Source organism: Tiliqua scincoides, chromosome 1 (assembly GCF_035046505.1).
Source record: "Tiliqua scincoides isolate rTilSci1 chromosome 1, rTilSci1.hap2, whole genome shotgun sequence".
Lineage (NCBI taxonomy): Eukaryota > Metazoa > Chordata > Lepidosauria > Squamata > Scincidae > Tiliqua > Tiliqua scincoides.
In genome coordinates, this window is record NC_089821.1 from 260,468,548 (window position 1) to 260,484,750 (window position 16,203).

Here is a 16,203-nt window from a genome sequence, read left to right on the forward strand (position 1 = left end):
CAGTGCCTGCTGGCTCCAGAGGAAACTTGCAGAGATGCAGGAAGGATTGAAGGAAGGGAAAGAAAATCATTCCCACCCATCATTTCTTCATTGTGCAGTGTTCATACTAGTTTTCTGGGCTCCTCTGGCTACCACTGCTACTGGTTCTGAGAGTATCTGCTGAATTGGGTGGTATGTCTTGGCTATGTCTGATGGTCCAGGAAGGATGAAATGAAAGTACAGTAATTGTTTGGGGAACCTGGGTTATAACTCTAAAGCTTCAACTTCTCTAGTAGTTCCTTGAGAACTGCTAACCTGAGTTGTGCCTACTCTACCAAGTCTGCACATATACAGGAACCTGGAAGAGGAGAGAAATGGGCGGGGGGAGGAGGAGAGAGATAATACTTGCCTGTTATTTGCTTTCCCCCCAAGATCTCTTGAACCACATCACAAGTGTTATCCCATTTAGTAAGACTGGAAGTCACTCTGCCCTGACAAGGATTGTTTTCATGGCATAGTAAATTGTCACACATGGCTCTTTGATAAGACCTATCTGTCATATTAAGTATTGAGAGATCAGAGAGTTGTCTAAATACCCACAATTGACTTTGTTGTATTGACTGCTTTACTTAAAATATAACAGCCAGTCTATTGGCTGTTGTCATGTTGTTTGCAATATTTTGGTGCTTCTTTATCTTTTTGTTGTAAGTTAATGAAAACTGTCTTTTATTTGGGGCTTTTTAGCACTATGTATTAATGCAGTGGTTCCAAACGTTTTAGCATCAAGGCTCACTTCTAAAAATGACATTCTATTGGGACCCACCTAGCTTTAAAAGACTTAAAAAAAGAGATCCATAAAGAAATAATATTTTTATTTGCAAGTAATAATAACCAGAAAAATGATGCTCAAACATTTTATCTCTCTATATTTACACAAACTTGCAAACTGCAGGAGTTGAACTCTTAGCAGGGCAATTAGCAGCTATTTGAATAGCATCAGGGCTTGATGCAATTAGTTATCTGATCTTTCTATCCCCAGTGTTTTCATTGGAGGCTCTGCTTGGGGCTTTGAAACCCACGGGAAATTGGGTCACGACCCATTATTGGGGCCATTTGGGAACCACTGTATTAGTGCACCTGATAGAATTTAAATCTTAAAAAACACATAAATGTAATTGTTTGCAATAGTTGTGGACTAAGTGGAAATTAAAATGCTTGATGTAGCTTTCATTTGAGTTCTGCAAACTAGTTTCAAACATAAGACTCATTTTTCTATTAAAAGACTGTTATAGTGTTATAACCGAAGAGACCTGCAGGGCATCAGATTGCTGTTGCTTTTTATATTTCAACTATTTTTCCTGAAGGGATTGGATATTTATTCACATGTGGCTTTTCTCTGTTCATTGTTGGAACCAAAATAGCTCAAGGAGAGTAATTTGATTAGATTCGTATGCATGCAGAGTTGTAATTTCCTTTTAGTTTAGTACTTTGTCTGGTATATGCTAAAAAATCTGGTTCATTTTTGTTTCTTCCTCAGTGAAGGTTTTACTTCAAACATTCCATGTATACTAAGTACCCTTCTTAAGGGTTAAGTTCCAGGAGCCATACTTAAGTCGAAGATCAGATAAATAGAGATGTTATTATACTGATAGGTGACTGAATATGCCAATACTCGTTATTTATTATCCAAATAATGAGGGTGCAATAGTCTACATATAATACCCATTAATTAGGATAATTTCAATGTATCTTCAAAATTATGGCATTGTTTAATAGATTTGTATCTTGCCCTTTAATACAAGTATTTCGGGTGGCTCACAATAATATACTTAAAAATAGCAATAAAATGAGTAAAATCACAGGTAGAACTCTTTCTAGGGAAGTGTTAGGCTTGAAGTTGCAGTGAATCTATGACCAAGATCAGAATTTATTATCTAGATTAAATTGTTTGGCTCAGGAAGAATTTGTCTGAATAGTACTCTGTTTTGCTACATACCAACTTGCTATGATTATTGAATAAGTAACACATTATTTTTCCACAGTCAGGATGTTCATATGTTAAACTGTACCTGTGTACATCTGTGTATCCAGGTATAGTTATTGTTGGCTTGTATATGGGTATAGTTATTCATGTGTTCATCCAATGCTGGTACAATCTGTGTACAGTATACGTAATTGCTGATCTGTATATATGATCTGTATAAATTAACAGCTACAATCATTCAGATAGAAATGTGTACAGGCATTGTGCACATGGGGATAGAATAACATGTGACCAGCTGTCTTGAGTATTAGCCGCTTTGAATGCCCTTCGAGGAGAAAAGTGGGATACAAATTGAATGACTGAATGAATGAATAAGTGAATAGTATTGCCAAATATCTGGTGCACACTATCCAAATGCATGCATTTAACAAGCAGAACATTGTGTTTTGTTTTGAGTACAGGATCTTCAGCAATTTAGCTGTAATCAAATGGCTGCCATGTCATGCAGATTGGGACCTACTTTCAAACAAATCTGCATAGAATTGGTAGTTTTGAAATTCTGAAGAATATCTTATTGGGGAATTCAGTTCCCTTACTATAAATTCTAATTGATAGGCAAATTAGGTATTTATAATATGTTTCTTTCTGAAAATGTTTGATTGGCTTCGTTGGAAGTCTGATCATGTGATCATGACTCTTGTGAACATACGGACTCTTGGGACTCTTGTGAACATAGCTGCCTCATACAGAGTAGTGAGCTGGATGGGAACGACTAGATGAGAACTTATAGAATAGAATAGAAAATTTTTGTCATTGTACCCGTATACACAAGTACAACGAAATTAGGTGCTTTCGCAAGGTAAAACAAGACCAAAACAAAACAACAATACAACAAAGTCAGGCAGACTACATATACAATCACCACATTGCTAAAACTCTGTTCAACATATCTCTGTACCCCCGCATTTAATCTAGACACTGCACTGGTCACAGTGTTCTGTAAATCAGACTGTTTATTTGTCTAGCTCATCATTTTCTACACTGAAAATAGTGCATACATGAGGTCTCTAGGATTTCAGATAGGGGACTTTTTTCAATACTATCTGGCATTGCCAGGGATTGAATGAGGGACCTTCCATAGGCAAAGCATGTGCTCTCCCAGAGAGCCACAGCCCCATTTTTATAGATCCCTGATCTCTCTTGCTTTTAACCCTATTATAATGAGCTACACAACTCACATAGTAAAAAATAAACTGGCCTGTTTTCCACAGAGTGGCATGTAGCAGTGCTAACTTCATTGTGCCTTTATTTGTAGTCTCATTGTAAAAGTAGTCCAATGGAAAGAGAGATGAACATAAATTCAAGGTGCCTGGGTTCCCCTCTGCTATAAACCCCTTGTCATAATCTCTTGGCATTAGTTCCCAGTCTGTAAAACGGGAATAATAGTGATTTACCTTACTAGGTGGTTGTTGAGAGCAAACTCCAAAAGGATTATAAAGATTAAAATACTGTCAGTTCTCATTATCTGCTAGGGTTAGGTTCCTGGAAAATATCTAGTGCAGCATAGATCCGGCGCAGTGCCGAATCCCTCCCCATTGTGAGCAGTGCTTACTATTCCACTGCGTTGCTCACAATCTGCCCACCCAATCTCTTCAACGTGATATTCTATGCAGTTGTGTCTGCCTGGAAGTGTGGGTGCAAAGCCTACTGAGGCAGTGGGCTACAGATAGAACTGCCCAGAGCATTGTGCTGACGAGATCAGGTGAGTTGATTGTCAGCATTTCGGTGGAACAGTAGGTGCTAGTTCAAATGGGGACCACTTTTTTGCTACACAGCTGTCACAAGTTTGGCAACCGCTGATCTAGTGGATACGGAATCATTGAGCCGAGAAAAATGGGGTAAAGGAACCCTCTTCATCATACACTCTATGCACTTTATGAACCTGAATCTTGAAGTCTATAGGGCTGGGTGATAGCGAGGGCTCATCAATATCTCGAACATCTGATACTTCCTCCTTCATACTGGATAGCTCTTGATGCATTGAAGGTTGTGGCGGTGGTGATTTCTCCATGCTGGCTATCCTTAACTTCTCCTAGCTGGCTAACTCTCATTGTTGGGTTGCTGGCCCAACAACGAGGCCTCAGAGTTCAGCAGTGCGGAAGAGGTTGCCTTACCCATTATCCTCCTCCAGCTGTCTCTTGGCTCCTTCCTTGGATTTGTCTCATCCCCAGAGCAGCCCTCAGGTAGCATTCCAGAGACCTCTCGTTATTGGCCTTTCATCATCACTAGGGTTGTGAAGGTTCAGCTGGAGTCCCTGAGAGGGTGCCCAAGATGGTAGGGCAAGACTGGAAGCAGACATAGATGTGTCTGATGATTCTCCATGGGCCAATACCAATATCCACTTGATGTGGAAAATTGACTGAATCCTGACAACTTTCAGCTTGTATTGGCACAGTATTTGCAGATAATGAGAACAGAGTCACAGATAATAAGAAATAGAAGGCAGCTCTGCTGTTCACAAATAAGCGAATTTGTATGTAGCAAATTTGTGTTTAAAGAGAACTGACTGTGTCATCAACTCTGTTTTCAAGTCAAAAATACATATAAAGGATGATCATCAGAGTATGGTAAATATTAAAACTCACTACATATAGGGTCTAGTATTGTGGCTTATATCTGCAGTTCATGCAGTGCATGTAATCATGATGTACAGTTGATACAGGCTAATGAAAGCCAGCCATTTATGTCAAAACAAATCATTTAAACAGAGCAAATACTTAGCAGTTTAAGAAGGAAAATGTTTAAATGTTTACAAGTTTAATGAAAGCAAATGTTTATGCTGTTATGGGTGTTTATAGCTAAATTAGTTATTAGTTTCTATGTTTAAGAAATAGGGAAAAATGTTATGTTCTGCATGCTTATGTTTGGAACAAAGAAAGCATTTTTGGTCTGCAAACAGTGACAGGCTATAAATTAGTCTCAAGGAATGTTTTTGGTAAACTGTCAAGGACATCAGATAAGGTGAACCGCTTCATGAAAAAAGGGAGTAAGAAGCTGGAATTTCCATCTGTCAAGCTTAATTGGTAGTATGATAAATGAAAACTAAACTGAACAGATGAAACCCATGGCAAAAAAAGGCTTTTTGGATTTTAAAATGTAATTCAAACAGGCTTTCCCTTTTAAACCTATTATTCTATTAGTTTCCTTAAATCAAAAAGGAAAACAAAAACAGTTTTGCCATTTTAAATGAAAACTGAGTTATTTACACCAGAGCATCATAGAAGTGCCAAATAAATTACTAAGTTAGCATGCTTGCATGCCAATAGTTCTTTAATGCCTCAATAATTATAGGGGTTGTTTTTTAAAATGTAATCAATATATAAAGGCATAGTAGTGAATTTTAGCTGTCAGAATAGTTAGATCAAAGCATGAAATACACAGAAAGGGGAAAACTATTAAAGAGGCTTAAAGCCACAAGTCTGAAAATGTAATTCAAATGTAACCTTAAGGAGGCAGATGTCTGGCAAAGTTAATTAAGAGAGTCTAACAAGGAGACTCTAAGAAAAGTTACTCCTCACAAGATAAGAACTCTGTATATCTCTGTAGACTCAAAGTGACAGATTTAGATACTTTTAATTGGACCTAGAGAGTTACAACTTAAAGTGAGATTAGATACAACATACAAAGGAACTAGGGAGTAGCCAGGAAGCCAATATCTCTTGGCACCAAGAAGCAAGAACTAAAGGTTATACACAGGTTAGAAACATTTTTAATGAGGAGATCTAAGCAGACAGTTTGTCTTGTTTGACAGACAGAGATAGAGTTTTCTAAGATACAGACACCAGATAGACAGGAACAGATAAGCAGAAATAACATTCCAGAAAAGGTCCCCTGATCAGCATAACATAATGAGAGCCTCTAAGTTGACAAAAGAAGTTGGATTTAGTTAAAATGAATAAAAGAGTTCTTAAAATTCTTATTTACAATAAGAGGTTGGTTTGTCTTGTATTAAATATAAGTTTATACCACTGTACAAATCACATATAGAGAATCACACATAGAATAGAGGGAAAAACCAAAGGCGTAGTTTAAACAGAGGTTGATAGAAAGCCCAGTGATTGATGAGACCAGACAGAAAGGAATTTGGAAAGATAACACTAGTAACTCTGTCAAAGTCAGAAATAAGCACAAGACATAGTAAAGGCCTGTCACGGGTTGAACCCCGGCCTGACTGGTAATTTACTGGCTGCACAATATCAGGCCTGAAGCCTTGGCCAAACCAGGAGTGCACAGCATCCTGGGAGCTTCATGCTGATGCAATATCTGGTGATATTGCATCAGGTGATCTCATGTGTGTGTGTGTGTGTGTGTGTGTGTGTGTGTGTGTGTGTGTGTGTGTGGCAGCAGCTGCACAGTCAGCATGACTGTGCAGTAATTCCCAATGCTGTGATTGGCTGCAAGAAATATAAATGTCCAGCAGAGGCAAGCAAGTGTGTGGGAGAAGCAGAGCATTGTGAGCCGGAGGCTACGTTGGTTGGAAGAGTGGATCATGTACCGTTGTACTACTTGGACTTGTAAATATCTGTACATACAGTAAAGGAGGAGTGTGGTGGATGACTTCTGCCTCTGAGTCTTCCTTGTCGCCGGGGGTGATTGTGGTTCGGCCGTGAGGCACAGAAACATCAAACAGCTGTGCAAAGCAGCTCGTAACATGCTGAGCTAATGCTGAGCTCGTAACATGCTGAGTAAATGAGTAAAGAGTGCCATCTAGTGGTTGTTGGAAACAATGTCTCAAATGTATGTATTTGCCTTTTTAGGAATCTAACTTAAAACCAACCAATCAAATATTTGTAAAGCTATCTCTGGCCAACCCTGAGAAGGCCCCCATTTCTGATGTCACACACCAGCCAATGCGAAATGTAAGACTCCTCAGACAAAGGAGCCAGAATCAAATATAAGGGAGAGGCTCACACTGGAAAATTGCTTTTCTCTGAGGGCTCTGAGAGTTCCCACATGGCTCTCATTGCTCTCTTCACTTTGGATAGGAGTCCCTGAGAAGCCCGTTGCTGGCAACGAAATAAAGCTTGCAGATTATCACCACTCTTGCCTACTGAGTTTGCTTTTGAACTTTGCTTTGACCTTGCAACACAGTCACTGAAGTTTCCAACTTTGTGTGGATTCAGGAGTTTAGCAGATATTTCCTAAGCAGAAGTGCATATCAATTGTTGGATGTCATGATTATGCTGATTTTAAGGGCGCAATCCTAACTGCACCCTAGGCCAGCGCAAGTCCCTTGCATTGGCCCTGGAGGATTACAGACATGCCGTAAAGCACATTTGCGACTCCTCAGGAGTTGACTGGGCCGGCGTAGGGACACATGCTGGCCCATAGAGGCTGCATCCAGCCTCCGTGCTGACTTGGGTAGAGAGGGTTGTGTCGGCCATTCCAGAGTGGGGTGAGGGCCGGCAGAGGGCGGTCCCGGGGGCAGGTGAGCCCTCCCTCCCCCAGAGGAAGACGGGGCTGAGACCCATGCTGGGACCCGGCTTGAAGCTGCTCCGTTCTCCTCGGACTTGTGCCACCTACTGAAGTGGTGCAAGTTTGAGGAGACCCATTGGACCTGTGGTGGTTTACCCAGGGGTAAGGGGAAGAGTTTCCCTTTGCCTTCGGCTGAGCCACTTCTTGCCCCATTGTTGCACTGGATACAGCGCAGGCCTCCTGGCCTGCCTGTTCCTACGCAAGATTGATTGCCCTGTAAGTTGAATAGAGTCTTCAAGTTAGTTAGGAGATAAATTTAAAACCATTTTCAGGTCAGTTGGGCAGGCTAGAAGTGGGAACCTGTACCATCAAAGGAAATGAATTACATGACCTAAGGAATGTTGGAAGAGCAATGGATGTCAGTTCATAACAGTGCACATACACTGCATGATAACTGTATGTACCGTATTTTTCCTCCATAAGATGCACTTTTCCCCCCCAAAAAGTGGGGGGAAAAGTGTGTGTGTCTTATGGAGCGAATACTGCAAAAAACAAAACAACAACAACAAAACCCTCTCCGCCCCGGCCCTGCCCCCTGCCCGCTCGCTCTGCATGGGTGGGGCGGCAGTCTCGCTGTCCAAGCCCGGGTGTCTACTCAGAAGTAAGTCTCAGAGTCACTGGGGCTCACTCCCAGGAAAGCGTGGGTGGGGTGGTAGTCTCACTGCCCAATCCTGTGCATGCCTACTCTGAAGTAAGTCCCATTAGAGTCAGGGGGGCTTACTCCCAGGAAAGCCTCTCTTTCCCCCCCACCCCAAGCCTGGAGCATCACAACTTCTCTGCAACACAAACACTTCCCCCCCTCTCTCACACACACAGGCTGCCCCCTTCTCTTACACACACAGATGCTCTGCCCCCCCACACACACTCACACAGCAGGGGAGGGGCGCTTTCACTCACCTCATCCAGCATCTGAATGTAAGCCCCTCCCCCATCACAAAGAAAAAACTGTCTCCTTGGTCAGAATGCCAGTGTTTGCTTATTGCACAAGCCCCAGGTAAGGCTCGGTTCTCACCATAAATCCAGAGGTTTGTTGTGTCTTGAGAATTCAAGTTGTGGTTGGACTTTCCACTTGTTCATTTGTATTGGAATCACAGAAGAACTGGTGAGGAGATAGATGTGGTGTCAGCAGTGGCCCCTTTAAGGGTAAGGCCTGGGCATCCAGCAGAGTGTGCTGCACAGCTGCAGCCACTGGAAGGCAATAGGGCCCTCAGGGATATAAGGAGTACCTGAGGCAGGAAGGGTTTGTGGGTTGTAGGAGAAGAGCAGGTTGGAGGTAGGAGAGGAGACTGACTGGGTTTATTGAATTTGGAATCTGACTGTGGATTGTGACTGGGCTTGGATACCCTGACGGATTTGACTGACCTACCTGGAATCTGACCTAGGACTGTAATTTGGCTTATTGGCTCTGGACTCTGATTTGGCAACTCTGATTGATGGGACTGATTTACTTGGCATCTGTGGACTGGAACTGGACTCACTTTTCCTTGCTGCACTGGTGAGTTGCACAAGGGGGACTGATCAGCCTTAAGCGGGCACAAGGCCCAGTGGATTGGACTTTGGCAGAACATCATTGTAGCAGAAAGATAATGTGATCCCCTATTTGTGTGCACCTGCTTTTGTGAGTTTCATAAATTCTGACTCTAGCGATGATGAGTTCTTGGGGTTTCCAGAAAACTAGAGTACTCAAACCTTTAAGTCTCTCCATTTGTTAATGACAGTGATAATGATTCTTAATGCCACTGTTGACTGCTGTTCACTTTACATGGTTCAAATGTTGTTCTGTTATAATTTATTATTTTATTACACTATTTGGTGTTTTCCTCCTCTAAAAACTAGGTGCGTCTTATGGTCAGGTGCATCTTATGGAGCAAAAAATACGGTATATTCATACCACAAGTAGGGGGATGTGGTACCTATTCAGTTCCTTGTTTAAGGGCTTGTGGGTTCCTCTCTCCTACTTTGATTAGACTTCTCAGTAGCATCTCCCTGACTTATTTCATGTCTTCCTAAGTGGCCATGACCAGTTGCTTCTCTTGCTCTTATTTTGCAGTATGTATAAGTGCTTTGTGTAACTCACCTCTGCTGTGAATGAGTTGTTTCCTCCACAGCTCTGCTAACAAGGAATACACCCAACACGAGCTTGTATTATTAGCCACCAACTAGGAAACAGTGAGCAGAGCAAGCCTGATGACTTTAGACATCTAAAGTTTAATTCTCCTGGGTGGTGCTGGTTAAGGAAACTCTGTAGTAATTCAGTCAGTTTTCCACCTTGGAACCCTTAGTTATCCCTTTTGAATTTTGGTAGTTTGTCAGCAAAAAAATTCCTGACTCTAAAGCATTAGCCAATTCCCATGTCAAGATTCTGGCTATAATAAAACATTGCTAATTTCTGGGCACTCTGTTTGAACAACTTGTACGCTCTGTTATTTTCATAGCAGCAGATCTACATGAACACAAGTGTACTGAAGGAAATTTCCAAATTACAAGATCAAAGTTTGCTGCCAGAAAACAGACTAATTTATCCATTCTGTGAGCTCATGCAAAACTACTTAAAATATTTTCTTAACACAGTCAGCTTTACAAGAAGCTACAGTCAATCTTGGCATTACTTAATTAACTAAGATCTATTTTCTGAGTGCACACTCCATTTAGCTGAGAAAACATTATTCTTTTCTGCATCATAAGCATGCATTTAGTTGGGTCGTTTGTTGTTGTTTGTTGCCCAAGCAGATGTAGGACTGGATGGCTTGTTTGTTTTGCTGGCTTTTGGACTATGGTTTAGGAGCAATATTAACTCAATGTATTTTAATTATGTGTTTTAAATTGCGTTGTTAGCTACTTTGATCAGCTGTAACTCTGAACTATGATTAAGGGAAGTGAAGGAATTCTAGCATGAGAAGGAAAGGGGGCACACTACCCTGTGTCTCGCTCCTACTTGCTAACTATTGCTAGTGTTGGGGGAGTGTAAACTCTGCAAGATAGTGATGGTTTTAATTTCTTGGGAAGTAGTCAAATTTGGGTTTCTACTATTGCTTTTACGCTAAATATCAAGTGAGTTTCTCTCTTGCACTATAACACACCTGATTCTGACTTGGAGTTTTGTTTTTTTGAAGTTATTTGACCAATTTCACTCACATTTATAGTAGATTGGGAAATATGGGGTATTAACCCCAGGTGGAATAGCCATGAACTACTTCATAAAAGTGATCTTAAATGAGCCATTGATTCTTGATTCCATCAATTCCAGTCTTTAATGGAGGGAGAATAGTATTAGTCTACCTTACAACATCGTAAGGATTGTTTAACGTGGCCCTGGACTCCCTTGCCTCTGGCAAGGCATCTGGGAAAGACAGCATCCCTGCTGAGGTCCTAAAGTGCTGCAAAGAGATCATCGCCACTGAGCTGCATGAAATCCTCTGTCTCTGCTGGAGAGAAGGTGGAGTACCACAGGACATGAGGGATGCAAACATCGTCACGCTGTACAAGAACAAAGGCGATGGGGTGACTGCAATAACTACCGTGGCATCTTTCCCCTTAGCGTTGTAGGAAAGCTGTTTGCCCGAGTTGCACTAAAGAGGCTCCAGGTACTTGCAGAGAGCATCTATCCAGAATCGCAGTGCAGATTCCGAGCCAACAGGTCCACCACTGATATGGTCTTCTCCCTTAGACAGCTGCAGGAGAAATGCAGGGAACAACAACAGCCACTCTTTATAGCCTTCATAGATCTCACAAAGGCTTTTGACCTCGTCAGCAGGGACGGCCTCTTCAAGATTCTCCCCAAGATCGGATGTCCACCCAGGCTCATCATCAGGTCTTTCCACGAGGACATGAAGGGCAGGCTGTGTTCTTGCACCAACCTTGTTTGGACTTTTCTTCGCTGTCCTGCTGAAGCATGCCTTTGGAATTGCAACAGAAGGCATCTATCTCTGGACCAGATCAGACCAAAAGCTCTTCAACCTTTCCAGACTGAGAGCAAAGTCCAAAGTCCAACTGAAATGTCTGCGTGACTTCCTCTTTGCCGACGATGCAGCTGTCACCTCCCACTCTGCCAAAGATCTTCCGCAGCTCATGAATCATTTTAGCAAGGCCTGCCAAGATTTTGGACTGACGATCAGCCTTAAGAAAACACAGGTCATGGTTCAGGATGTGGACTCACCTCCCTGCATTACAATCTCTGCGCATGAACTGGAGGTTGTCCATGACTTTGTGTACCTTGGCTCAACAATCTCTGACACTCTTTCTCTGGATACCGAGCTAAGCAAACGCATCGGTAAAGCAGCTACCACGTTTTCCAGACTCACAAAGAGAATATGGTCCAACAAGAAGCTGACGGAACATACCAAGATCCAGGTCTACAGAGCTTGCGTCTTGAGTACACTTCTGTACTGCAGCGAGTCATGGACTCTTCACTCACAACAGGAGAGGAAACTGAACACTTTCCACATGCGCTGCCTCCGACGCATCCTCGGCATCACCTGGCAGGACAAAGTTCCAAACAACACAGTCCTGGAACAAGCTGGAATCCCTAGCATGTACGCACTGCTGAAACAGAAATGACTGCTTTGGCTTGGTCATGTCGTGAGAATGGGCGATGGCCAGATCCCAAAGGATCTCCTCTATGGAGAACTTGTGCAGGGAAAGCGCCCTACAGGTAGACCACAGCTGCGATATCTGCAAGGATATCTGCAAGAGGGATCTGAAAGCCTTAGGAATGAACCTCAACAGGAGGGAAACCCTGGCCTCTGAGCGGCCTGCTTGGAGGCAGGCTGTGCAGCATGGCCTCTCCCAGTTTGAAGAGACACTTTGCCAACAAACTGAGGCAAAGAGGCAAAGAAGGAAGGCCCATAGCCAGGGAGACAGACCAGGGGCACACTATACTTGCTCCCAGTGTGGAAGGAATTGTCACTCCTGAATAGGCCTTTTCAACCACACTAGACGCTGTTCCAGAACCACCATTCAGAGCGCGATACCATAGTCTTCCGAAACTGAAGGATGCCAATGAATGAAGGATTATTGAGATTTCTGTTGGCAACCTTCAGTCTCGAAAGACTATGGTATCGCGCTCTGAATGGTGGTTCTGGAACAGCGTCTAGTGTGGCTGAAAAGGCCGATTCGGGAGTGACAATCCCTTCCACACCGGCAGGAAGTGCAGTCTGTCCCTGGTCTGTCTCCCTGGCTATGGGCCTTCCTTCTTTGCCTCTTTGCCTCAGACTGTTGGCCAAGTGTCTCTTCAAACTGGGAGAGGCCATGCTGCACAGCCTGCCTCCAAGCGGGATGCTCAGAGGCCAGGGTTTCCCACCTGTTGAGGTCCACTCCTAAGGCCTTCAGATCCCTCTTGCAGATGTCCTTGTATCGCAGCTGTGGTCTACCTGTAGGGCGCTTTCCTTGCACGAATTCTCCATAGTGGAGATCCTTTGGGATCCGGCCATCATCCATTCTCACAACATGACCGAGCCAACGCAGGTGTCTCTGTTTCAGCAGTGCGTACATGCTAGGGATTCCAGCTCGTTCCAGGACTGTGTTTGGAACTTTGTCCTGCCAGGTGATGCCGAGAATGCATCGGAGGCAGCGCATGTGGAAAGTGTTCAGTTTCCTCTCCTGTTGTGAGCGAAGAGTCCATGACTCGCTGCAGTACAGAAGTGTACACAGGACACAAGCTCTGTAGACCTGGATCTTGGTATGTTCCGTCAGCTTCTTGTTGGACCAGACTCTCTTTGTGAGTCTGGAAAACGTGGTAGCTGCTTTACCGATGCGCTTGTTTAGCTCGGTATCGAGAGAAAGAGTGTCGGAGATTGTTGAGCCAAGGTACACAAAGTCATTGACAACCTCCAGTTCATGCGCAGAGATTGTAATGCAGGGAGGTGAATCCACATCCTGAACCATGACCTGTGTTTTCTTAAGGCTGATCGTCAGTCCAAAATCTTGGCAGATTATTATTGAGATAATTATTGAGATAATTAATCTCAAATCTCAAAATTATTGAGATAATGTATGTGAATCTCTTTGATTCATTAGAAGCACTACGCATTTATGTTTGCTAATTTGTTTAATAGCTACCAAATTAATCCATCCTTCTATCTCTTTTTAAAAATATATTGATATATATATATGTCTCTATACAGATGCAGCAGCTTGAAAAACAAGTCATTGATGCAGATCGTCAAGCAGAGAAAGCTTTTCAGCAGGTATGTTCATAATGCAGAAATATGCACTATAGTTGTAAAGTTAAACCAGTGTTAGAGAATGTCACACTAAGCAAACATAGTAGTATAGGTATCTAGTTTCAACATCCTACAACATAAACAAAGCTAAAGAAAAATTATACCTAAATATACAGAATATCCTTGTGTTTGGTTGATTTCATCTGCCTACCTACGTGAACCACCATGAATAAAGTCAAAGGAGTAATCCAATGACCAGAAAGGCTATATATAAATACTGGTGGTTATTGTTGTTGTTATTGTCTATGACTAGAACAGAATCGATTAATTTAAATCACGAAAATTGATGCAGGCAATTGAAGTCTGGTTGGTTCTACTGGGACTAAAGCAGCCATGTATACTTTACAATTAATTGTCAGGTGTATGAAGGCCAGCTCATAGAAGCAAGCAGTAGCATGGAGGCTGCTCCATGTGACAAGCCATTTGGATGACGTACCCATGCGAGCCATTTTCTTTACCACACCATTGCAGTGAACGTGCAAATATATTTCACCAGATTTAGATGTGTTACAGGGTGCAATCCTAACCAACTTTCCAGCACTGGCATAGATGTGCCAGTGGGGCATGTGCTGCATCCTGCAGTTGGGGGCCAGTCATGGAGGTCTCCTCAAGGTAAGGCAATGTTTGTTCCCTTACCTCAGAGTGCAGTTGCCTACTTTGGTGCTGGAAAGCTGGTTAGGATTGCGACCACAGAGTCCTACCTGACAGTATGTTCTTGTTGCATACACACATGTAGCAGAATGAACAGTAGTGCTTCATTGTACACGATGATGTATGTAGTTTCCTATGGAAAAATGATATCCAGGAGGGTGCCCGCATGGCTAACGAGCCAAGTTAGAGAGGCTGTGAAGGGCAAGGAAGCTTCCTTCCGCAAATGGAAGTCTTGCCCTAATGAGGAGAATAAAAAGGAACATAAATTGTGGCAAAAGAAATGTAAGAAGGTATATGGGAGGCCAAGCGAGACTATGAGGAACGCATGGCCAGCAACATTAAGGGGAATAATAAAAGCTTCTACAAATATGTTAGAAGCAGGAAACCCGCCAGAGAGGCGGTTGGCCCTCTGGATGGTGAGGGAGGGAAAGGGGAGATAAAAGGAGACTTAGAGATGGCAGAGAAATTAAATGAGTTCTTTGCATCTGTCTTCACGGTAGAAGACCTCGGGCAGATAACGCTGCCCGAACGGCCTCTCCTAACCGAGGAGTTAAGTCAGAGGTTAAAAGAGAAGATGTTTCAGACCTCATTGATAAATTAAAGATCAATAAGTCACCGGGCCCTGATGGCATCCACCCAAGAGTTATTAAGGAATTGAAGAATGAAGTTGCAGATCTCTTGACTAAGATATGCAACTCGTCCCTCAAAACGGCCACGGTGCCAGAAGATTGGAGGATAGCAAATGTCACGCCGATCTTTAAAAAGGGAAAGAGGGGGGACCCGGGAAACTATAGGCCGGTCAGCCTAACATCTATACCGGGTAAGATGGTGGAATGCCTCATCAAAATAGGATCTTAAAACACATAGACGAACAGGCCTTGCTGAGGGAGAATCAGCATGGCTTCTGTAAGGGTAAGTCTTGCCTCACAAACGTTATAGAATTCTTTGAAAAGGTCAACAGGCATGTGGATGTGGGAGAACCCGTGGACATTATATATCTGGACTTTCAGAAGGCGTTTGACACGGTCCCTCACCAAAGGCTACTGAAAAAACTCCACAGTCAGGGAATTAGAGGACAGGTCCTCTCCTGGATTGAGACCTGGTTGGAGGCCAGGAAGCAGAGAGTGGGTGTCAATGGGCAATTTTCACAATGGAGAGAGGTGAAAAGCGGTGTGCCCCAAGGATCTGTCCTTGGACTGGTGCTTTTCAACCTCTTCATAAATGACCTGGAGACGGGTGAGCAGTGAGGTTGCAAAGTTTGCGGACGACACCAAACTTTTCCGAGTGGTGAAGACCAGAAGTGATTGTGAGGAGCTCCAGAAGGATCTCTCCAGACTGGCAGAATGGGCAGCAAAATGGCAGATGCGCTTCAATGTCAGTAAGTGTAAAGTCATGCACATTGGGGCAAAAAATCAAAACTTTAGATATAGGCTGATGGGTTCTGAGCTGTCTGTGACAGATCAGGAGAGAGATCTTGGGGTGGTGGTGGACCGGTCGATGAAAGTGTCGACCCAATGTGACAGTGAAGAAGGCCAATTCTATGCTAGGGATCATTAGGAAGGGTATTGAGAACAAAACGGCTAATATTATAATGCTGTTGTACAAATCGATGGTAAGGCCACACCTGGAGTAATATTTGCCCCGTCTGCCCCCCCCAGGTATGCCAGTGAGGTCTAGTGATGCGCCTCCAGCCCTGCCGCCTAGTGCAGCAGCACACCTAAAATGGCCAGTGCTGGAGGCTATTTTACAACAGTGTTACTATGTTCTGCTGTTGTACAGTCCTCCACATGCCAGCCACCATGATAGGATTGAGCCGTAAGAAGGGTTCCATTA

The 16,203-nt window shown here is 43.2% G+C and overlaps 1 protein-coding gene across 1 annotated transcript in view; it reads left to right on the forward strand.

The window, feature by feature from the left end:
- Positions 1–16,203, forward strand: part of PLEKHH2 (pleckstrin homology, MyTH4 and FERM domain containing H2) — an 87,416-nt gene that overhangs the window by 14,095 nt on the left and 57,118 nt on the right. The window contains exon 2 of the mRNA XM_066611793.1: positions 13,621–13,683. Coding sequence (XP_066467890.1) covers positions 13,621–13,683 — 63 coding nt within the window. The remainder of the gene's footprint in view (positions 1–13,620; positions 13,684–16,203) is intronic.